Here is a 23,609-nt window from a genome sequence, read left to right as displayed (position 1 = left end):
TTTTGTTTTCCTGTCTCTTTGCTTAAACAAAATACTGTACTTATTTAGTTAGTCCATAAATAAATTGAAGCAGTAAGTTCATGATCAAAGCTGAAGTTCTACAGCCTTTCAGGCTGCAGCATGATTCATTCTTGTTGTCAACAGCTTGAAAATGATATTTGTGTCTGCTTGTGCAGCTGAAGCCTGGGCTACTGGCATTAGGTTGTAGTGGTGGAGTGCTCGAGTGTAGTGGCACAAATTCCTTCCCAGCAAGATAAAAATGCAAGATAAAGTAGGCAAGCACTGAACTTGAGCACTGAAGCACTGAACTTGAAGAACACGCTGACCCTTGAAATGTTTACTGTACAGGATTTTTCAGGTGCACACAGACTCCAGGAGAAGCAATTCATCTGTAAAATCCTCACGCCCGTCCATCCTATGTAGAGCTTCTGTCCACAGCAGAGGCAAGTGTTACAGCAGGGAAGGCTGTGACATGGAACTGCAGGGAGGCAGAATAACAGGAGAAAACTTAAGGGAAAGGAGGAAATCTCCTCCCAAAGAATTGGCAGTGCTGATATCTCCCTTTTTCCCCCAGATGAAGGTCAGCCTCAGCAGGTCATAGCCTAAGAGAGCAGAAAGGAGGCATATGCAAGAATTTAATTTTCATGCTGTGTTTCACACATGCAGCTTGCACTTTTCCTAATAAAGAGTAGTGAGCCAGGATGAGCAGCAGGATTTGCTTTGCCAGAACACACCTGGAGCTGTTCCAGCTTGGAGGTGTGCACAGTGCACACTGTCTGGAAGGCAGACACACGCTGACCTGGGTATTCACATCTGAATCGCATCAGGATAAGCATTTATATAAATGAAAAGTGAGAAGGAAGTGTTATTACCAGCACGGGAGGAGAAAACTGTTTTGCACAGATGTAAGGTAGAATGACTGGTGGAGTTGTGCTCCCTGGGATTTAAAGTCCAAGTATTATAAAAACCCCACAAGTCTATATCCATGCATAAAGCATGAATGTGCAAACTCACAAATAAACAATTGTATTTTCATCCAAGAAGTACTTTCGTAATTGTAAGGTTTGCACAGTCAAAGCCTGTTTATTCGTGTGCCCTGAGAAAGGGACACCTTCTGGGAAGCCAGGTGTCCCAAGGATGGGTGGTCAGCATTGTCCAAAAAACAGAGCTACCTTTGGTGGCTCAAGCTGAGCACTTCAACACTAAAGTGCCTACATTTATTTTTTAAAGACCTTTTTAAGTTTTCTTTTTTGTATGTCAAACGAACTACTCACTGGAACAAGGGCACTTACACTAAGTAAATGTCAGGAAATAAAGTTTGACAGCAATTTTGGTTATTTCCCAGTACCCTTCCTAACATGACCTGAACAAAAGTTCAAGTTAAACATTACATGAAACTAAGTATTACCTAATCCCAAAACATAATGCTGAAAATTACAGTCTATAGTAGCACTTAATTTTCTATTGTTCAGATCCTAAATTAAGGATAAAAAAGAGCAGAAAGCTGCATGATGAAAAAAACAGTAATATGAAATATTAGTGGTCACTAAGCAGCTGGAGAATGAAACTCTGGAGCAGGGCACCTTGGGACCGAAAATCTCAGCTCTATTCACTCAGATAGTGAATGTTGTCATTGCCATTGAGACTCCAGGGCTAAATAGAGATAGTATATTTACTTTAGTTTGTCCTTACTGTATCACTGACTTTATTTATAAATTAAATGGCAGAATAAAACAGGGGTCCTAGATGCTCTTTCCTTGAGCCTTCTTTTCCAATGCTCTTCTCAAGGCAGTTTTAACTAAATAAAATGTCTCAAATCCTGTCAGCTGGAATAATTCCCATGAAAATCCCTGTCCCCTTTTAAAGGTGTCTTTGCAAAATGGAGCAAAATCACTCTACCATTCCTTGTGCTTATTATTCATAGAACTATTAATTATTACCTTAGGCATACAGATACAGTGTATAAACAATTGCAAGACATGAAAGGTAAACTTTGCTGAATCTGTTACTTCACCTCCATTACAAAGCACCAAATTTGAAACACAAATACCTGCTAGGAGGAGTTACTGGAAAGGGAGAGAAACAGCCTCATTCATAAAAATACAAACTACTAAATATTTCTCTCTTATTTACCCCCCTCCTTTAGAGCCAAAGCAGTGACTTACTCTTTCTCTGGATGCCAGCAGATGGGTTTGGCCGTGCCCACGGGATCTGGCTCAGTCCAATCATGTCAGTGAGATCACCACACATTACATTTAATAAATCCGTGTGTTTTGCAGGGTCGGTGGTTGGAGACAGGAACAACACACACCCTGAAGTCCATGTGGCAAAAGAGCAAGTTTATTCTTCAAACTCTTCTTTATAAAGGCGATTTGAAAAACCCGGTTTGGAAAACTCATCGGTCTGATCTTTCACACTGCCCAGCTCACCGACCAGTGAGATGTCTGCAGCTTAGGATGGAATGTAATTTGTTGAGGTTCCTGTCACTCAGCTCAAGGGCTGGTTTTATGGAGCCAGCTGGGGATCTTATTTATAGCTGAATTAATTGCCCAGTACAAATGAGCTTGTACAGTAACATCCAGGAACCTCCTGAACTCTCTCCTCTGTCTGGATTGTATTTTCAGCAGACGTCTAGTGCGTTGAAGCCCCCATGAAGACAAGGGCTGGCCATCATGAGACTTCTTGTTTGCCTCTTGGTCCTTGGTTGAGTGATTTCTACCCAGCTCCCACCTGGATATCTGCCCTGTTGGCATTCCCCACAATTCTTACCCACCAACTCTCAACACTTGCCATGGTTTTCCTCCTGCAACATGTCTTCCAGTGCCACTCAGCCTCGGCTAGCTGGTGACAGGGGGACAGCAATCCCCCTCCCAGTGCCAGTGTTGGTGCAGCATAAAACACAGAGCAGCACACGTGTCCTGGGGTAACTTCATTTGATGGTAAAACTTCCCCTCTTCTTCCTCCTGGGACCCCAAACTGAGAGCAGACAGTGACTTATATGTGGGGGCAGGTCTCAGGGAAGGGTACAATCTTTAACTAATCAGGAAAATTGGGAGTGAAAAACAAGGCAGGTAATACAATGTATAAACCAATACAAAATTTCAAGGGAGGAGAATATTTTCAGTGAATTACTAAAGTTTGAAGAAATGGAAACTGGCATCCAATAACAGGAGAAGTGACGAAAGTTCTGGGAAAAGGATGGGACAAAAAGAAACAGCATAAGGAAACTACAAAATTACAAATCAAACAGTAAACATACTAATAAAACAAAAAACACACCATAACATTCCAGGATCTCCTGTTTGCTGCCCACACTGCAGGCACTGGGGCAGATACACTTCAGCTGGGTTATCAATCCCAATGCCTTTTTGGGGAGAGAAGCTCCAGTTCCTGAGTGACCATTCTCAGGAGCTTCCATGGTTTCTAGCACATCAATAACACTTGCACTCTTGCTGCTTCATGGCAATGAAGTAGACATTTCCTATGTCTACTCAGATGGTAGCCTGAACGACCTCACTAACACGCCATCCTTCGAACAGTGTCAAGCCACTCACAAGCTTATCTCAAGTGACCTGGTTTTTATCCCCTTCCCCTTTCAAATCCAATTTAAGGCTCACTCAACATGCCCTACTAACTCCCACACAAAGATCCTTTTCCCTCTGAGACAGGTGTACCCAATAGGCTTGTCACCAGTAGGCTTGTTGTCATCTAAACCATCCCATGATCAAAAATCCTGTTGGTGACACCTGGCTTAAAGCCAGGGATTTGCCTGTACAACTTCCCTGTTTCTACCCTGAACAGTGAACCCCCCAGACCAACCCCTCCCAGTTCTACTGCTGACCATGACAGCCTGTGGTTGGGAATATGCCTGGGGTCAGCTGGGGTCCACAGGAAGCACCAACCAGGCACTGGGGGAGGGGGTCTCAGGTGAGAGGGACACCTGGGTGGGCCAATGGCCCCTCAAAGGGTGGAGAGCATCCTTTGAACCTGCCAATCACTCGATGCTCTCTTGGAATTTCTGGGTTGATAGACAGTGCCCAGCAGGGGTCAAGGGTGGGGAAAAGCAGAGGTGATTGACAGCCCACCTGGGAAAGGTAATTTCAGGGAGAAACCCAGGGAACTGAGGCAAGCCCTGACATCACACCGCAACAGCTGCTGCCAGCAAAGGAGCAGTCAGAGGTGGCTGAGCACATGAGTGATAAAGTCTTGGGGGTTCACTTTGGCTTGGAAATGAGCCTGGTGGCCTAGCTGTAGGCTGCCATCCCAGTGGCACGAGCACTGACCCCATGGTCCCCCTGCTTTGTCTCTGAGCCTCCAAGTGTGCTGTGCCCTGCTGTGCAGAGCTGGGTACCCAGAGAGAGGTATTGCTGCTGACCCGAGCCACAGCCTCTGCTCTCCTCAGCAGCATGATGGGGATTGGGGCAAGCACCACATCCCGGGTCAGGAGCAATGTCCAGAGCCTCAGGACATTGTTGGCTGGGATCCCAGTGGGGTTGCTCCTGGTGGGTGACACAGCAGGGCAGGTCTCAGCTGGTGCTGGCATCACTGTCTGGGTCAGTGCTGGGACGTGTGTCGAGGAGGGGCTTTGCCCTCTGATGCAGCTGGGGTGCTTTCTCCTGCATCTCTCAGCAGCCCCTCCCAGGCACCAACACCCTCCCTGACCTGACCTTGTTCCTGCTGCCACACCTTCCCAGCCACTTGTGGTGCAACCAGTTGCTTCCCTGTCCACAGCACCACAGCATCTGGGGGCTTCCCTTAGGGTGGCTCTGCCCACCATGGAGCATCTGCTGGCCAGGACTCTGGCCACTGGTAGTCCCCCACACCAGCAAGACCTCCACCTCATCAAGGAGGTGGTGCTGGACATGGCTCCCACCTTCTGAGCTACTACTGTGTCCACGGGAGCATTCCAGTGCCACCAACCTATCCATGTTGGCTGCTCCACCTCCACACCAAAGTGTGACACAGCATGGCACGAGATGGCATGGCAGGGCTGGGTGCCATGCTCTGCAGTGAGGAGTGTGCTACTGCCATCACACTGCAGGCAAGGAGAAGGGGTGGGGATGGAGCCACCAGCATCCCAGGGACAGTAGGACAGGATGGGGGACACAGAGATACCCACATGGGGTCCTGCATGGCAGGTATCTGTGCCCAGCTCAGCCTAGCCATAGTGTCACTGTCCCCAGGACACTGGCTGAGCCTGGCAGGGGCCTTTGCTGAGTGGCAGGGGTCTGTGAGAGGGGATGGAGTCTGGAATTAACTGGGCTAGGGGGTGCAGCAGGGCTGCCTTGGGCAGGTTCCTGCCCAGGTGGCTGCTCCACTGCTTGCCTTCCCCTGGCTCCTGAGTCACTGTAGGACTGGGGTGTCCCCAGGGGGCTCCTGTGGCTCCCTGGGCTGAGGGCAGCTCATGGGGGGCTGCATCTGGAGGCTTCTCCATCCCCCCCATCCCTATCCTTCCAACATTCTGAGCATCCTGAAGTGTGATGCCCATAGCCCAGGGGCTGCTCAAGAGGCTCAGGATCTGTTCCCCAGCCTGTCCCACAGCCCAGGGGGGTCACAGTCCCCACAAGCACTTGAGAGAGCAAGAAGGGGGCTGGGACACAAGAGCAGGGACCCTGCCAGCACAGGATGGATACGGGGGCTGCCCCATGGAGCAGCAGATGGGACTGAGCAATGCCACGCTGAGGAACAGCCCCAACCCCCCCAGGTGCAGAGAGGGATGTGATGGCCCCATCTTCCACGGTGCCTGCAACCCAGGGCTTCTCCACCCACCCTCTCCTCCAGGGCAGGGCACAGCCATCGTGCCAGGTATTCCCTGGGCAGAACTGGGACTGACTGTGGCTCTCTAGCCCTTCACCAGGCAGGAAGGGGGTGAGGAATGGATCCTGCCCTTCACGGGCACCAGGGCTACCTCCTCTCCCTCCCTCCTCATCCCACAGGTGCCCTCTACACCCCTGGGCAGCACCACCCCCAGGATGCAGGTGACACTGGGCAGCCTTGATGTACTTTAATAAACCCTGGGGTCCCAGAGCCAGCTATGGGCAGAGCTGGTTCCAGCCCAGGCAGTGCTCCTGACTTAGCTTGGGGCACCAGGAGCCCCACTCACAGTGGGGCCAGCACATGTGGGGCCATGCAGTCCCCAAAGCAGGTCAGAGAGATGGGCCTCCCTGGAGGTGTCACATGTGCAAGCAGTAGTGTGGGGCTGTCAGAGCAGGGAGCTGCACTGCAGGGTGCTCACCCCGCATGGGAGTTGCTCCCTGTCTCAGCCCAGGCCCCCGCTCTTCCCAGTGACAGGGGCCAGTGCCTGGGACGGCCATCGCACCTCCCTGGTGCCGACACCGAGGGGGCTGAGCACCACGCAGGTGAAGTTGGTGTGCAGGTGCTGGCTGCTGAAGGAGCTGAAGTGCAGGTCACGGCGCAGGGCCCACCCCGAGCCCTGCGGCTCCTCTCTGTGAACCCAGCGGGGACCGGTCAGTGCCCACTGCAGATGGGCAGACCCAGGAGCCTTGTCCCAGCCTGGGTCGCTGCCCCTGTCCCCATACTCACTGCACTGTCCCCTCACGCACAGCCCCGTCCGGGTGCAGGCTCTCCACGAAGAAGCCGTTCTCCAGCCAGTAGAGCAGTGTCAGCTCTGGCAGCTCACTCAATGCTTCACATGACACAGTCACACTCTCGCCTGAGCCGGAGGGTGTGTGAAGGTCAGGGGGGCTGCAAGGATCCCCATTGCCCCCCAGGCACAGGCACAGCCCTCCTTGCTAACTAATCGGAATATTCCCCCACCTCATCTGCACCCCAAAATCTCGGCTGTGGGTGGAGGATTCGCCTTCTGTCTGCTGGAGGCTGGCACAGGAGCTGAACCCCACAGCAGCCTACTCACCCTCAGGCCCTGCCATGGCCCTGGGGGTCTCTCACCTGGCCGAGGAAGCTCTGCTGGCATCCGCAGGGTGGTGATGCTGGGCGGCTGCAAGGCCATGGCACCTGGGGAGCAGCAAGGGGTGAGGTCGAGAGCGACCCCGAGACCCCACATTTTTGTAGTGGGTGAGGAGGCAGGGTCCCACAAAGGGACAGAGGCTCTGCTCATCCCTAGACCCCTGAAGAGGCCTTTGAGTGGCACAGAGCCCGGGGTTGACCTTAGGCTCCGCAGCCCCCCAGCAGCCCCCACTCACCTGTGCAGCAAGCAGCCAGGCCCCAGCAGAGCAGCAGGATCCAGGCAGGGCTTCCCAGGGGCTCTGCAGACAAAAATGGAGCTCAGTGCTGGGCACACAGGGATGCGCCCCCTGAGCTTGGGATGCTTTCCCCAGCATTCCGTGAGCCTGGCATGGTCCCGTCCTCTCAGCATCCTCCCAGCTGGCCATGGTAACCTCAGCACGCTCCCGCCAGGACTCCCGTAACCCTCGTATCCGTCCAGCACCCCGCAGTCTGTGATATGCCATACCCCCCAGCATCCTCCTCCCGGGGTCACTCAGGTCGTGGCTGGTGTCCCCCAGGCTGTCCGCGCCCCGCTCCGGTACATGCGGACTCCGCGGCTGCTTTATGAGGCGGCGCGGGGAGGGGCGAGGCAGCCGTGACTCACCGGAGCCGCCCCCGGCCCCGCCCGGCGACGTGGCGGGACGCCACCGCACCGAGCCCCGCTCCTGGACGCTGGGGTGTGCCGCTGGGTCCTGCGCCGCCGTGTCCCCGAGCCCCGTGAACATGCCTTGTGACCCCAGCACTCCGTGCCCCCTGTGCTCTGTGTCGCGGGGATACACATCCCATGATCGGCATTCCCCACCCCTGGGGGAACATCCATGGGGTCCACAGGGATGTAGGGCCCAGCTGGGCCCCCCAGTGTCCAGCACATGGCTGAGTATCGCAGGATTCTGAACATGCCGGTTTGCTCCCCGATGCTTTGGGATCAGGGACAAGGCAGGGTCTGCACAGGAGGAAGGTGGGTGAAGCCCCCAGGAGACTGAGTACGACAGTGGCTGGGAGAGCCTGGGTGTCGGTCCCTGGGTGTCCAGCCGGGGGAGGACAACAGCTTAGCAGACAGAAACCCCCAGGGTTCTCGTTCTTGGCTGCAAGAAGCCATCTCCTGTGTCCCACAGCAGTCTCCCACCCCAGAGCCAGACCCTTGACCGCAGATATGGTTTCAACAACCCACTGGTTACAAAACCAGGGGCCAGCCCCCACACCCCACTTCCCAGCAGCATCAAGGCTGGGAGCCACTGTGGGTACAGCAATAGGGCAGAAGCAGCCACCTGAGTCACAGGCCCTGGCAAGTCTTGGAAAAAAAGTCCCTGAACTCCCAGTGAGTTTTGTTTTCCATTCCCAGAAGAGAAGGAAAGTGGCAGGAACAGGAGTGTTATGGAGACCTGGCAAGTGCAGTATGTTCCCAGCCTCCTGCTGGGATAAGGCCAGTGGCTGCATCCTTCCCACACAACCAGGGGTGTCAAATGGGCAGCGATGAATCAAAGGTGGCCCCCAGGGCAGCACCCAGCTCCTCTGCCATCAATACAACCAGCTTAGCTCTGGATGCTACTAGGTGAAAGAGGTGAGCAGGGAATGCAGATGGGAATGCTTGGTCATCATGAACTTAATATCCTTCCCCTAGGAGAGATGAAAGGAGGAACCTTCCATGCCCTGCAGCAAGGAAGACGATCAAGAAAAACCCAGGGCCACATCTCCATTTCCAGGGCTCTTATTTTGGTGTTTGGCACAACACTGCAATGTGGTTTCACCCAAAAGAAAACTCAGAGGATGCAGCACGGTGCTGGGGTTCCCCAGGGGGAACACAGCACCCACAGCCATGTCACCACTGTGGCCACTTCCCAAATCCCCTGAGCCAGGAGCTGCCTTGTAGCCCTCCACCAGACCCCAGTGCCCTCAGGGAATATGACTCAAGTCTCCACATGCCAAAATACCACCACCCGCCCTGGGATTGAGGACTTTGCCCCCACCCACTACCAAAAATTGAGCCCAAGGCCACTTGCCCCAGCAGTACTTTGGCATAGCTCCTACCAGCAAGGCCAGGAGGATGTCATGGAGTAATGCTGGGGCAGGGAAACGCCAGCCAGTGCCAGCCCAACCTTCACTCCATCCCTTTTATTGCAGTGCCAAGAGCAATACGCGGTGAGGGCGGACCTGCGCCCTGGGGCAGGGCACCTGCTCTTGAAGTACCATTACCATCACCCACAAGGGCACAGAGAGGAACAGCACTGGCCCCACTCCATGCCTTGGCTGAACCCCCTGAGCAGTCAGGGGACACCGCTGGACTCCAGGGAGGAACACAGAAAATTTGGGAGCATGTAAAAGGGTTCCCCAAGGCAGAGCCCACCATCACCATGCTGGAGAGCAGCCTGGTTGCTGCTGGGTAGCCAGGTGACTTTCCATCCCCTCTTTCAGGGCACTGGGCTCCAGCCTCTCCTCTGCAGCCCCCATATCCCATCCTCGCTGCCAGCAAGGCTGCTCCAGGGTGCTGGCGTTGGGAGCTGACAAAGCCTTGGCCCTTCTTGCCACGGCCTCCCCTGACAGAGTGGCAGGAAGGAGCTGGAGAACAGCCCAAAGCTCAGCCCAGGAGGGCCCTGCAAAGGGCTGGACAGGGACAGGGAAAGGGGACAAGCGTCTCTTTTTGGCTGCAATAGAAAGTTTTAAATATGCTCATTAAAATAATTGCTTTTTTAAAAAATCCTCCCCTAGCCCCAGCAGGAGGGGCCCTGATGTTGCTGTCCTTGGTGGTGGCCAAGGTCCTGAGAGGTGACGGAGCAAAGCCAGCATCCCTGGTGGCAATGTCCTCTCGTGGTTCCGCGGCTCCCCACCGCCTGCCCTTACTCCAGCCCGAGGATGTAGTTGATTCCCTGCACCAGTCCGATGATCACCGGCTGCCAGGCCACCAAGTAGCGCAGCCAGTCCAGCAGCTGCCCGTACATGACGTGCGGCCTCTCCCAGCTGGGCAGGAAGGAGTTAGAGTCATGGGGAAATGGATGAGAGAAGCGTGGCCCAGCAGCTGCCCGTACATGACGTGCGGCCTCTCCCAGCTGGGCAGGAAGGAGTTAAAGAGTCATGGGGAAATGGATGAGAGAAGCCTGGCACACCCAGAAGCCACCCAAAGGTGCCCCAAAGCAGGGACAGAGAACACAGGTGCCCAGAGAGGCATGGACAAGCACCTGGGGAAGGCCAGGCATGAGTCCTCATGGAGGGACGGCTGTGGCCAGGCTTGCCTTGGGTTTTGCAGGGTCTTTGCCAGAGCCACATGCTGCAGCGACCTACTGAGGGTGCCAGGCAGGCCTCTCACCCCTTGTGTGCTCCACCCACTGCTTCCTTTCCCGAAGTACTGACTCCCAGCAGGAGAAAGGATACGGATTACTGAACATCCTCTTGAGATCCACCTTCTCTTTGCAGTATGGACACGTCTGCTTCTTCCCGACAATGCACCAGCCCCTGATGCAGAACTCATGAAACCTGGGGAGTGGCACGTTAAGGGGAACTGGAAGAAGAGGGGGATACACGGCTCAGTGTGGAAGAAACCACCAAGGCCAAGGAAGTTCCCCCAGAGCCATGGAAACATCCCCCCACGTGAGGATGGTGCGTTGCACAACCACAGCCCTTTCCCAGAAGGTGCAGCAGCTTCCAGGGAGAGCAGAAGGAGCTCATGGGGCAGCAGAACAGAGCCAGGGTGGCAGCACGAAGGCCCTGACCAATGCATGGGCACCAGGGAGACTGAAACTCTTTGGTGATGGTGCCCAAGCACCGAGAAGGTTTGGACAGCCTGGGAGAGCTGTGAACTGCATGCATTTTGGAAACCTTCAAAGGCTTCCTGGAGATTAACATTTAAGGAATTTCTCTGTAAGTAAGAGTCTGACTTACAGGTGCTTGCTATGCTCTGTCAAAAGGATTTGCATAACCTGAGCACAGCCTGGAGAAGTTACAGGAAAATATGAGGTGGCTGCACTGACTCTGCCACGTACAGCGATGTCACAGAGCAAACAGACTTTTCCCAGAACATCTCTGCTGCTCAAACCATGGAAGAATGCCAGACAGCAGCAACAGGAATCACTTCCTTGTCAGCCCTGGAGCCAGAGATGCAGGAGTGCCCAGCCAGCCGTCACCCTGGAGGACCACCAGGAGCACCAACCAGCTCCTCTGGCAGCCACACCACTCCAAGCTGCTGCAGTCCCAGTCCCTTGCACAGTGTCAGCCATAAATCTTACCAACAGCTCCCAAGAGTTAAATTTAGGCTTCTGTTTTGCCAGCATGACCTTTGCTCAAGCCCAGTTTGGAAACCACCTCACAGGCAGTAACGCACACAGTGCCAGAGGACATCCCATCCCTACACTGAATCACCACGGGGAAAAAACCCTGACTTGTCATCCCAGCTGGGACTGAGCACTAACCAGTACTTCCAGTTTCAAAAGCCACTTCCCATCAATCAGCTGACAGGGAAGGGCTGAGTGAGTCCAGCGTGCTGGAAACCCTGGAGGAGTGCTGGAGAAGCAGGATGCTTCTGGACTGTGGCCAGAGCAGGTAGCAATCAGCAGTACTGGACCAGGGGGATGTTTTCAGAGGGAGCCAGAAGTGCTTCCCCACAGTTCTTCCTTATAGACCCACTGCAACGCATGTCTGAGGAGGGGCCAGTGTGGCATGGAGCAGGGATGCCTCATGTCCTGACCTCACACCAGCACTTCCACCAGAGTATCTGCTGGGGGCACCGCCAGGCAGATGGGTCACAGCAGATTTGTCAAAAGCAGGTAAAAACTGAGGTGCAGCTCCATGGCTCGGCAGAGGGAGCTGGGGATGAGGAAACAACCACTTGAGAGTGGCAACAAAGTAATTTCAGGGACACCTCCTCCCACGCCAAGTCAGTGCTGACACAGCCACAGATCACATGCAAATTCAGCCAGACAACCCCGTGTCCCAGAACAGGCATTTCTTCACCCAGTGCGGGAGAAGCCACGGGGCAGGAGCTCCCTGCTGCCCACCCCAGCGTGGGGCTAGTGAGGCAGGGGGCTGGCACCTGCAGAGAAGGATACACGTGGTTGCAGGAGAGGCGGTAGGTGTTCTCAATGATGCCTTCCTCGTTGACATCCACGAAGATCTGCTGGCCGCAGACGGCACAGACGCTGTCAGAGAGGTGCTTGGTGGGCATCCCTGAGGCGCTGTAGAACTGAGCGAGGGCAGAGCAGAGGGAGAGCAGTGACAGTGGCAGGGCACGTGTCCCACACCCACGGTGGCACAGCTAAGCTCTAAGGAGGGCTGGGGTCAGCACCCCAGGAGTCCAGCCTTGGCCTTTGGGGCTTAAAAACCTTGTTACAGGTCCGGCTGCAGGAAACAACTACAACAGGACAGCTGCTCAGTGATGCAGTGGCCCATCACACCCCAGCCCCATGCACCCCCTCCCCTTGTCGAGGGGCCAGCCCTCTTTGCTCCCCAACAGCAAGGTGGGTTTTCAGCTGCCTGTCAGGGCCATGCACCCAGGGCAGAGACTGGGGAAGAGAGCAGGACAAGCTGGTGGTCACAGCTTTGACCCAAAATAACAGCCTTGGGCTGCCAGTCAGATACAGCCCTCACCTCCAGCCCTGCAGGTTCCTGACACTCATTCAGCAAAGCACAGAGCAGCCACCCCTCTCCATTTCCAAGCCTCACAGCTCAGCACAGGCCTGACATAACACGGAGAGCGCGGTCACAAAACCAGGTCCCACACACTCCAGCTGCAAGGGACCCCTCAGAATCATTGAGTCAAACTCCCTGCTCCACTGCACCACCTAAAACTAAACCATATGACTAAGGGACTCATTGAACCCTGGCAGATTTGATGACATGATCATGTCCCTAGGGAGCCTGTTCCCTCTGGGTAAATAACCTTTACCCCGTGTCAAACCTGCTCCTCCCCGATTCAGCTTCACTCCCTTTCCTCATGGCTGAACAACCACATCCCCTGGCCACACACTGATGCTGTGCCTAGGACACAGCTGGCCCCTTTTAGCTGTCAGGACACACTACTGACTCATATTCAACCTGTGAACTCTAACTCCCTAATCCCTTTCCATAGAACTCTCTCCGGACTCTTGTTCCCAAATTTGTACCTATAACCAGGATTACACCATCCCAGGTGGGGAATCTGGCACTTGCCCCTGTTAAATTTCACACAGCTGGAGCTTGCCCAACTCTCATCTGTCCAGCTCTCTCTCCAAGGAGGTCACAGCTCCCCCTGGTTTAGAACCATCAGCAAAACATGGCTCTGGCAGAGCCCTGGCACAGCTTTGCTCAGAACATCTGACAGAGCCCTGAGAATCTAAGAGAGACCCTGTGCCAAAGTGTCCTAGCGTGGCAGGCCAGGGGCTGGAGCAGAACCTCAAGGAGCAGCAGCAGAGAGCTCAGAAAGATGGAAACACAAAGTCCAAGACCCTAAACAGCTGCTGAAAAGAAGAAACATGACCGACTCCAGTGGTGTCCTAGGTCATGTATTTTTGGTGGAGTGGATTATTTTAATATCAGGTGAGTGGGCTACAGATTTTAGGCCACTGCATCCTCTGTCCACAGGGACAGCTAAAGTTGCAGCAGGTACAAGGAAGGAAGCCACAGTGGGAATCCTTCCCTGATGGCTGCAGGTCACATGTTAATACAAGCACAGTGGTGTCAGAAATGGGAGTGTTCACTGGCACTGGAGATTTTAAATGCCCAGGAAAATAAATATTTGTCAGTTTATCAGGGCTAAACAGATCATTCCACTTCTCCATAGCATCAGAAAATGGCTTGGGTTGGAAGAGACCTTGAAGGTCAACCAGTTCAACCTCCTTCCATGGGCAGAGACACCTTCCACGAATCCAGGCTGTTACAAACTCCATCCAATCTGTCCTGGTACACTTCCAGGGGATGGGGCAGCCACAGCTTCTCTGGGAAATCTGTGCCAGTGTCTCACCACCCTCAGAGGAAAGAACTTCTTGTCCTGGAGATGGAACCCTGCAGAGGCTGTGCTCTTCAGGAAGGATCTCAGAGCAACTCTTATTACATTAGATCCAGGGACCCTTCCTTGAGGGGGGGAATTCATTCGAGGGAAGCCAAATCTGCTGCTGAGACCAACATGTTTCAGGCCTCCTGATATAGGCACAATGTGGCCTGGGGCACAGTCCATGGTGAACTCACCCCGATGGTTGAGGCCATGTAATCCGCACACATCTCAGCAAAGTCCCGTTCCAGCACTCCATAGTAAAGACCATAGAAGAGGAGGGAGATGCCAAAGTCCATCGCATCTTCTGGTTTGATTCTACAACAGAAAAACCACCAACAGGGGTTTTTTGAGGGCAAAGACACTGTAATCATATCCTAGAGAACGTATTATTCCAGAGAAGTAGTCAAAGTCTCTAATGATGAAGCTGGTTTGGGCTGGAGTCTTCTGCCACCACCCATGGACTGACTGCTTCTTGCAGTACAGCAAAAAACCAATGCCACTGCTGCCCCCAGAGCTGGGGGAGCTTCCAACAAGCGAGCCGGAAGAAGGGCTCTCCAGCAACCTGGACCAGTTCAGGTACCAGCACCTCACCTGTCATCCTCCCAGGAGTGAAAGGACACCCCAATAGTCTCTTTGGCCCCATTAATCAGAGTGCCAAGTAAGCTGATTTTGCACAGTAATAGCCAAAGGTGTGTTCCACTCCATCGCCCCAGGAGTGGGAGCTGAAAGATTCACTCACCTGAATAATAGGTTAAGTCCAAAAAGGGTAAACATGACAGCCATGTACCCCACGATCCCAGTAGCATAGCTGATCTTGTATATTAGTAGAAACCATTTATAAACCAGTCTGCAAAGAATTAAAACAAAGAATTTCATTACTTCATTTTTTCCTGAATGAAAGTATGCCAATCATCTGAAGAGTTTTGTTTTTCACACCTGTTGTGTTTTTGCAGACACTTCGCCTACCCCTACACACGGGCAAGAGCTTTATGTTCCTAATTCAACCTGTCATGGGCTGCTCACAGTCTTGACTTCCAGCTAGAAACCTCATGAACTCCAAAGGCCATAAGGAAGCATGCTGGGAATGCCTTGTGTGAGGACACCACCCCACATGGAATCCACCTTTCCAGCCTAACCAGGTACCAGGTATATTGGGCTGGCTGCCAGCTAAGGGCTTCACACCCTTTCACATGTGCAGGGCTCTCACACTGCCAGGGTGCAAAGCTTAACACACATCTGTGCAGGGAAACTGGAAAGAGATCCTTGTAATGGTTACCCTGGGGCTGAGGAGTTTCCCAGGAACAGCAGACGAACCTGGGTGTTGTCTGTACCAGAGGCTTTCGAGTTGCCCGGAAGGTGACAAAAGCTGTGACTGCTGAGAAGAGCACCCAGATCACCAGGAACCGCCACCAGTTCAGCTTGACAGTGAAATACAGAGGCACTACCCACATCTGGAAGAGGGTCACCATCTGCAGGAACAGAGGAAAGGCATTTGGAGCTCGTTCTCTGCTTCTCAGACATCAGAGACACACTGTTAGCAGTGGCAGCCATTCTCCTGCCTGCATCCAATGGCCCTGAATTGCACCAGGAACCTGGGGAGGTTCGACCTGGGGCACCCAGAGAAGAGCTCAAAGCTCAGAACACGAGTTGGATAGGGAGCATGTGATGGAGCTGGGAGGCTCATCCTGGAGAAAAGAAAGCTCAGAGAGGACCTTCCTGCTCTCTGCATCTACCTGAAAAGAGGTTATAGCCAAGTGGGGCTCAGTCTGTCCTCCCAGGAAACAGGTGACAGGACACTAAGAAAATGCCTCAAGTTTTGCTAGAGAAGATTAAGATTGCATATTGGGAAAATTTCTCAGAAAGGGTGGTGAACCTGGCACAGGCTGCCTGTGACAGTGATGGAGTCACCATCCCTGGAGGGATTTAGAAGTTATGTGGATGTGGCACTTAAGGACAAGGTTTAGTGCAGGGCTTGGCAGTGTGGGAGTAACAGCTAGACTCAATGATCTCAGAGGGCTTTTCCAACTCAAACAGTTCTGTGATTTTGTGAGGGAGTCAGAGGCAGCAGCCACGTGATTTTTGGCAGCAAAGGGCACAGCTGGCAGGAGAACACAGAGAAATCATCTCCAGAGGAATGCATGGGAGATGATGCACACAACTAGTTGTTGTAAGGCAGCTACATAACCCTCCACCTTCCCAGGATTCCAACAGTGCAACCACAGACACCTCAGACAGGTATTACACAAGGCAAGGTGGTTTTGGCTTGCCTCTGCACTACAGCCTATTCCCAAAAGGATCTACAGCTGTGCTGCTGAGCTCCCACAGTGCTGCTGGAGGGAAACAGGCAAACAGGGTTGGTTTAAAGTTCACAGAGGACTACAGGTACTACCTGTAAACATTAAATCAATATTATTATTGTGAACAGGAAGTCAGAGTGAAGTTGCTTTAGATAACTAACAGACTCAGACAAGCTGGTGGCATCAGCAAGTGGCAGGTCTGCTCAGCAGAGTGCTGCATGAACCATCAAACCCAGGCTGCCAGCAGCAAGAAGCCCCCATTGCTTCCAAGGAAGCACCCACAAAACGCAGCTTCCCTCAGGACAACCTCCAGGATCTGCTTGTCCATCCCTGATTGAAAGCACTGAGTTATCTACATCACTTCCAACAGAAACCTGAAGCCTTCAGAGTCATCCATCCTCATCCCTAGTTAGAATCCCCAACGTCCTGGGAGAAACAAGGGGATGCTGGGAAAACAAGGGAATCAACACCAGACGACAGGAAAAGCAGGAACACTTTTCTCATCAGCAAAAGGAGGGCATTGCTGAGCACTCCCTGCAGGGGTAACTCACATTGTAGGAGCGAGGGTGCCTCTGCTTCCACTGAACCAGGAGGAGCTGTGCCACCACGAGCGTGGCGATGAGGATGAGGACCATTTCGGCGTGCATCGCCTCGTGCCCGCGGTGCTTGGCGTGCATCCGGACATGCTCCACCCTGCAACGACCAGGAAAAGGTGGCTGAGGAGCACAGTGGCACAGGCTGCATGCTGGGGTGCAAACACCTCAGGAGAGCCAGGAAGACCAGATGGAAAAACAGCACTGAGAAGAGTTGTGTTTGTGAACAATCCAGAGGGGAAGGGACAAAAGGCTGCGCTGAGACCAGCTCATTTCTACGCTGTGAAAGCCAAGGAACACCACTTTGCCCATCTGAGCATGAAGGAGGAGGAGAACTCCCACTGATGTACCTGAACTAATGAACATGGAGTGCACAGGTGGCATAACTTGCAATCCCAGAATGGGCAAGGTTAGAAGGGACCTCCAGTGGGGTCATCTCTCTCAACTTTCCTGATCAAGCAGCATCTTCCTAGAGCACACTGCACCTCTTTGACCCAGAGTGTATGCTAATTGTCAATACCAAACCCTCAGCCCAGTTTTGGAACCACAAACACTGTTCTCTCTCTTGCCCAACAAGGGAAAGGCTGCAAGGGTCAGGGTGGAGAGTGGGGGGAACAGCTGGCATCTGGAAAAACCCCCACAACCCCAGCAAATTGCTTCTCTCCACCTTGAGCATTCTGGAACAATTGATTTCCAGCCTGATACAGACACCTGGGGATTCTTTGGCCAGCTTGTGCTGTTTGACCAAAAAACAAGATGGAATTAAGAGCTGACAGACATTGATGAGGTTCCCTGTCAGTCATCTTTTGAGGCTGAACAGCCCCAGCTCCCTCAGGCTCTCTCCATAAGAGTGACACTCTGGTCCCCTCATCATCTCTGCAGCCTCCACTGGACCCACTCCAGGAGCTCAGAACTGGACACAGCACTCCAGAGGTGCCTCACCAGGGCTGAGTAGAGGGGCAGGATCAGCTCCTTTCACCTACTAGCAATGCTATTCCCAATGCATCCCAGGATCCCATTGGCCTCCTTGGCCCACAGGGCACTGCTGGCTCAGGGACAGTTTGTTCTCCACCAGGTCCCCAAGGCCCTTCTCCACAGAGCTGCTCCAGCAAGTCAGCCCCCAGCCTGTGCTGGTGCAATACAGAGAGTCCAGTCTGACTGTGATTTTCAAGAAGCATCTGGATTAAATTGGTTTTGCTTAGGAAAAAAGAGGAATTTTTCAGGCTCCTTGCTATAAGGCAGACATTGAAGGGCTGGAGAGTGTTCAGAGAAGGGTAAAAGAGTTTGAGAAGTGTCAAGAGCACAAGTCTGGTGAGGAATGGCTGAGGGAGTTGGGGGCACTCAGACTGGACCAAAGGAGGGTTGGGGGGATCTTCTTGCTCTCTACAAGGCCCTGACAGGAGGGTGGGCCTAGGCAGGGGTTGGGCTCTTCTTCCAGCTAACAAGTGATGGGACAAGAGAAAATGGCGTCAGGTTGTGCCAGGGGAGGTTTAGGATGGATATTGGGAAAATTTCTACACAGAAAGGGCTGTCCAGCCCAAGCACAGGCTGCCCAGGGCAGTGGTGGAGTCCCCATCCCTGCAGGGATTTAACAGACACGCAGATGTGGCACCTGGAGACACAGTTTAGTGGTGACCTCAGCAGTGCTGAATGGTTGGACTCTGTGATCTCAGAGGGCTTTTACAACATTAACTATTTTGTGATTTTATATTTAGCAGCAGTTTAAAAGAAAAAAAACTATTGCCTTTTAAGACAGTCCATACTTCCCCTCATCAAAAAGTGGTGATCCTTTCCTGCCTCACTGTGATCACAGGCTGTGCTGCTGCTTGCTCTGGTCAGCAGCAGGAGCTCAGTTGAGCTGTATGCTCCAAATCAGCTCCCAAAACTCACCTCCATCTCTCCTCTGGGGACAAGTGTGAAAGATCGATCTAGGGAGAAAAAAAAAAATAGACGCCCATGAAATCAGCTGCTGGGAAACTGTGGATTCAGATGCTTTAAATGAGAAACCTCCAAATGCTCACAGTGCCAGCACAGCCCAGAGCTGTCCCTCACCTTCCCAGGAAGAGCAGCGACTCTCCCTGCTCCTCTGCCTTACCTACACCCCCATATTTTATTGGAGCCAAGGCTCTGTCCAACATCCCATGTGACTAGAACAAAAGGACTGGTTTAAATCCCACATTCACAACCCAGCCAGGTGTCTCAGGGCACAGTGAAGCCAGTGCTCCCACCAGTGGTAGGAGTCCAAAATTCCACTAAGCTGCAAGACAGGGGACAGTATGTCACACACCAGCAACAAATCAATGTCAAAAAGATGTCAAAATCACAGTAAAAGAAAGATTTAGGCCTTGCTTTGCTGGAATAATTGGAAATTCCTCCCAGACATCACAGGCAGGAGCTATGGAGAGCAAAGGGAGCTGCTGTTATTAGTGATGATTGACAATGGATACTTGTATCCAATCTTCTCCAGTAAGATCCACAAAAAGTGTGAATACTCTCATTTTTGGGCAGGGGAGGAATAAGGGGAGCTTCAACATTGCATTTCTGCTTTCACCTGGAGTTTTATAAAGAATCACGGAACCACAGAATGCTTTGAGCTGGAGAGACCTTAAAGCTTATTTTACTCCAACCCTCCTCCCATGGGGAACACTCCTCTAGACCAGGTTGCTCCAAGCACCACCCAAGCTGCTCTTGAACACCTCCAGGGATGGGGAGCTCACAGCTTCTCTGGCAAAACCTTTCCCTCAATATCTTCACCTAACAGCTGAGGAGCCTCCAGCACCAGTCCTGTCCTCACCCAGGGTCACTGACCAGGCAGCACTGGGGAGGGAATCCCACAGCTCTTCCCATCACCTTTCCTTGGTGAGACACAAACTCAGATTAAATCAAGTGCAGCTCATCAGGGCTGGAAACATGCATGTGGGCTTTACAAATCCTCACGGTGCTGGAGACACTCCAGTATTGCTGAGGCATTGGAGATGAGGGCTGGAAACAAGCCACAGCACAGACTGTTATCACTTTTTCCTGCACACACCAGAGATGTGTACACTGGAACGAGCTCCACCTCACCCCACTGGGTACAGGGTCACAGGCTTGGATCCAGCCTTTATGATCCAACCTGGGGCTCTCCACAGGCTGGTGCAGCAGTCACCTCCCCTGCCTGGTCACCATCACCAGCACACAGGTGTCTCCCAGGCAGCAGCTCTGATCCCAGCCAGGCTCAGCTGAGGATGCACAGCTGCCTCATTTCCTCTCTGGCACCTAAATTTGCTCCAGGGTGAGGAGGTAGGGAAAAACACACCCCAGCAATCCATCTGCCTGATGTGGAACATCTGCTGAGCTTCACCCCAGAGCAACACCTGCGAGAAATTCAGCCTGCCCTTGAGAATGAAGTCCTGAAAAACACTTCAGGACTTAGATGCAAAACCTAAAGGTATAAAAATCCTTGTTGGAGCTTGCTGAACTGCATCAGAAGCCAAGGGAAGGTGGTGACAACCTGACACCAAGGAGGGTGTTTGTATCAACCAAATTCCTCTGCTCCTAAAGCAGCCACATCCATCAGTTCAGCGACTGCAATGTAATTTGGAGCAACAACTGCTCCAAACAAACAGGAAAAAAGGAGATTTTAAAATGTTTGCTGGTCACTGCACACAGGAGACTCTGAGAAACCCCTGGTTCTTGTTGGCTCCAGCACAGGGCAATCCCCCTTCAAGCTCTGAGAGTCACCCAGGTGCTCCCACTCCTCCCAGGCTCTGTCCCCACTCTTGCTGGATGAAGACATTTGACAAGCACTTTCCAACCACAGCAATGATTTTCATTTCTTTATGGTGGCTCAGCTCTCTCCTTTGTTCCACATCAGCAGCCACTCCACAGTGTTGGTCCCATCTTGGAGACTGGAATATTTACCAGCCTCTTTCCCTTGGTATCTTCCCTGAATCTCCAAATTCTCCCGGTGAATGCATTCAAGATGCCTCAGCTCCAAATCCTGTGGAAACACTGCTGGCATTGCTCAGACAGGCTTCTTCCGAGCTGTGCTCCCAAGACCATCAGGGATCTGTGGCCCTGGACACAGTTTTCTCTCAAGTACAAGGACTGAGCTTCACCAGATTCCCCAGAGCTCAAAGCTCCTGAAATAACTTTCTTAAGGGGGGCCAGGACGTGACAGAAGGGATGTTGAGAGGGATCTGATGACTGTCACACAGGACTTGGCAGAGCAGCCACCCCGAGTCAGACCTTCCAGTTAACCCCTCCTTGATCTGCACACTCAGCACAAAAGTTTTGGGTTAAAAATGCACAGGAATGGTGCAGGAAGCACCTGCTCTTGCCAGCAAGCATTCATTCCACATGTAGTTTGTCTGATTTTAACATGCAGCTTTTGAGTCTCTGGGGTCTCTTTCAAACCCCAACAGGCAGAAGAACCTCTACTCCTAAATCTCCCTTTACGAAGAGGGGTTTGACAAGAACATTTAGGGTGGCTGAAGCAGCTGAAGATCAGCTCTACCAAGTGTCCAACACCAGCCTACTCCTGTTTCAGCATCCTTCAGCTGCCCCACCAACACAGGACCCAGTGTGCTAACAACTACAGCTCTTAGACAAACCTTTTGTTTTGAAGAAAAGGAATTAAGAACAATTCTTCTGCTCTCCGTCTCCTCTGTAATTCATGATCCTCTCAAAAACCCCAGCCTCCTCCAGGTGATGACTAGGAGAAACTGGATATCTAGGACTAAAGTCTAATGCTCTCCTTGGACGTGGTATCATGGCCTTTGGAAGAACCTCGTGCCACTCCCTGGTTTTCTGCAGGAGCTGGTGCCCCAAAGCCTCCACAAACCTGTGCTCCCCACCACTGGGACAGTCACAGAAAAACCTCCTCCAGAAAAACACAAAACTGTTGATATGGATAACAGCAAAGCTGGAGCCACACACTCCTCACAGCCCAGGGAGCTGGCAGGATCTCTGGGCAAACACACACACCACTGGGAGCTGACAGTAATCCACTTATGCTCCAAATCTCCAGAGGAGGCAACAAGAATGCCTTGAGGATGGAGAATAAGCAGCTGCTGGTTTCAGTTCCAAGCTCCAGAGGAACCAAGAGCCCTGATCTCACTTTCCCATTGCCCCAACTTCAGTCTCTGTCTCCCAGCACCTACCAGGAATAACCTGAAAAAAGGGGAAGGTAAATCTGCACAGTGCTGTAAGTCCAACCAAGGCAGGCTGGGATGAGGAATATTCTAGTGAAAGTCTGAACAGATTTTGGAATCTCAATTCTGCATTTTTTCTGCTCATAAGACACAGGAACAAGGAACAGGGAGTGGAAATCTCCCAACTGACCAAACATTTGGATAGCTGGAAATTAAACCCTTGCCCCTGCACAGGCAGAGCCAGGGTCATGGGACACTTGGCTTTATTCTGGTGGAATGTTAAACTGCTTTCAGTCCCCACCACGAGTGCTCATCAGCAAACTGCTCTGCCCAAGGAGCTGCCAAGACCTCAGGACAGCACAAGCAGACAGATTTTGCACCAACAATTTGTGGAATCACAGGGATAAGCACAGTCCTATATGCACCTCCTCATTCACTGCTGCCTTGTGGTGCCCTCTCTGCCAGGCCCTGATGGGATGAAAAGTGGGAATTTCACTTCTGAGCATCAGAGATTTGGAACTTCCACATTTTTACATACAAAGTCACCAAGGAGTATCTTAAAATATAACCAGTAGCAACTCAAGAGTGACTGATCTGGGATTTAATCCTCCCATCACCCCACTGCACCACTCTCACAGCAACACAAGGCAGAGGGCAGAGGTACAAAATCCCAGAGCTCAGCCTTGCACTAGGGCATCTCCACAACTGGGCCCTGCCAGGAATCTTCTCCAAAACAACCACCAGCATCTGACAAATTTTAAGCCACACCACCAATTCTTGAGGAAAGGCACAAAAAAATTACCTGACTGTACAAGCTAAGTGAACTTATGACCCCTGTGCAGCTGCTCCCACAGTGCAGACGGGATGGAACCCAGTTTTCCTGGTCCTCTACAAGTGGAAAAAAGCCTCCCAAGCACGAAGCACAGGGGACGGTGAAGAGCCACTGCAAAGCCCGGGCCAGCAGTGCCGAAAGTGGCACGCACACTGTGACAGAGCACCCACCCTGCTTCCAATTCCCTCTTTCCAGACAGATTTTTTTTTCCCCCCAGTTTTGTCATTTTCCATCCCCAGGAACACTGAGAAGCCAGCACGGGAACAGCAGCTCTGCCTCCATCCCCGCGCTCCTGCCCCCCGAAGCTCCCGGGGCCACCCTGCCCCTGTCCTCCCACACCAAGGATCCCCCAGCCCTGACACTGCCCACACCAACTCTCCCCAAAGGTCCACAAGCGCAAAGTGACCCAGAGTCGCCGCCGTGCCATTCCAGGGACCCCAGCAGCGCGCATCCCCACCCCGCTCTCCCAGACCCCGCGTCCCCCAGGCGCCATGGCCGCTGCGGCTCCCCTTCACAGAGCGCCCCACAGCGCTGAAGCAGCCCGGCCTCGCCCCCCCCCTGCCCGGCTCGGCCCAAGCCGCCGGCCCCGCACCTCCTCCGCCTCACGCTCAACGGGGCCGCCAACCTCCACCTCCAGCACGGCCGCCATCTTGCCCCGCCCCCTAGCGGCCGGCCTCTTCCTCCGCCGCCCAGCCAATCACCGGGCGAGCTGCCGCACCTCGAGCCAATCGCTGGGCGCGGCGCTGCCAACCAGGAGAGGGGAGGAGTGGAGCGGCCGCAGACGCGCCGCTCCGGGCGCATAAAGGCGGCGAGCTGTCACCGCTGGGGCGG

General features: G+C 53.0%; 2 protein-coding genes across 6 annotated transcripts; both read right to left on the bottom strand.

Moving 5' to 3' along the window:
* LOC120513384 (interleukin 18 binding protein) lies at positions 1–8,540 on the bottom strand. 3 transcript variants are annotated; one of them, XR_005630262.1, is made up of 7 exons: positions 7,433–8,540; positions 7,164–7,226; positions 6,910–6,975; positions 6,544–6,673; positions 2,166–3,187; positions 735–813; positions 1–478 (listed from the first exon to the last, which is right to left on the bottom strand). XR_005630262.1 is itself a non-coding variant. In XM_039732789.1 (5 exons), exons 1-5 carry the CDS (start codon positions 7,689–7,691, stop codon positions 6,260–6,262), a joined length of 705 nt encoding a protein of 234 aa, XP_039588723.1. In that variant the 5' UTR covers positions 7,692–7,706; the 3' UTR covers positions 5,989–6,259. The 3 variants fall into 3 exon arrangements, 1 of the variants encoding a protein (XP_039588723.1); XR_005630261.1 differs by lacking the exon at positions 735–813; XM_039732789.1 differs by lacking the exons at positions 1–478; positions 735–813; positions 2,166–3,187 and adding an exon at positions 5,989–6,446 and having other exon boundaries at positions 7,433–7,706.
* A 120-nt stretch (positions 8,541–8,660) lies between these two features.
* RNF121 (ring finger protein 121) lies at positions 8,661–23,492 on the bottom strand. 3 transcript variants are annotated; one of them, XM_039732779.1, is made up of 9 exons: positions 23,371–23,492; positions 18,702–18,739; positions 16,770–16,911; positions 15,236–15,390; positions 14,661–14,768; positions 14,116–14,236; positions 11,987–12,136; positions 10,333–10,459; positions 8,661–9,921 (listed from the first exon to the last, which is right to left on the bottom strand). In XM_039732779.1, exons 1-9 carry the CDS (start codon positions 23,425–23,427, stop codon positions 9,848–9,850), a joined length of 972 nt encoding a protein of 323 aa, XP_039588713.1. In that variant the 5' UTR covers positions 23,428–23,492; the 3' UTR covers positions 8,661–9,847. The 3 variants fall into 3 exon arrangements, with proteins under 3 accessions (XP_039588713.1, XP_039588714.1, XP_039588711.1); XM_039732780.1 differs by having other exon boundaries at positions 8,661–9,935; positions 10,336–10,434; positions 12,003–12,136; positions 23,371–23,487; XM_039732777.1 differs by having other exon boundaries at positions 10,333–10,434; positions 12,003–12,136; positions 23,371–23,483.
* Positions 23,493–23,609: the final 117 nt, after the last annotated feature.

Source organism: Passer montanus, unplaced genomic scaffold, assembly GCF_014805655.1.
Source record: "Passer montanus isolate IOZ18808 unplaced genomic scaffold, ASM1480565v1 scaffold80, whole genome shotgun sequence".
NCBI lineage: Eukaryota > Metazoa > Chordata > Aves > Passeriformes > Passeridae > Passer > Passer montanus.
Note: the sequence above shows the minus strand (reverse complement) of the source record. Positions and strands in the feature narration are given on the sequence as shown.

What these genes read in the sequence shown, in the direction of transcription:
- LOC120513384 (XM_039732789.1), bottom strand. Translation starts at nt 7,691, where the DNA reads ATGTTCACGGGGCTCGGGGACACGGCGGCGCAGGACCCAGCGGCACAC. An exon ending in AGCAGAGCTTCCTCGGCCAG is followed by an intron (nt 6,674 to 6,909) that starts GTGAGAGACCCC and finishes CCTCCGGCTCAG; the next exon opens with GCGAGAGTGTGACTGTGTCA. An exon ending in GTGCGTGAGGGGACAGTGCA is followed by an intron (nt 6,447 to 6,543) that starts GTGAGTATGGGG and finishes CTGGGTTCACAG; the next exon opens with AGAGGAGCCGCAGGGCTCGG.
- RNF121 (XM_039732777.1), bottom strand. Translation starts at nt 23,427, where the DNA reads ATGGCGGCCGTGCTGGAGGTGGAGGTTGGCGGCCCCGTTGAGCGTGAG. An exon ending in GGACTTAACCTATTATTCAG is followed by an intron (nt 14,237 to 14,660) that starts GTGAGTGAATCT and finishes TTTCTGTTGTAG; the next exon opens with AATCAAACCAGAAGATGCGA. An exon ending in ACATGGCCTCAACCATCGGG is followed by an intron (nt 12,137 to 14,115) that starts GTGAGTTCACCA and finishes GCCCTCGCTCAG; the next exon opens with TTCTACAGCGCCTCAGGGAT.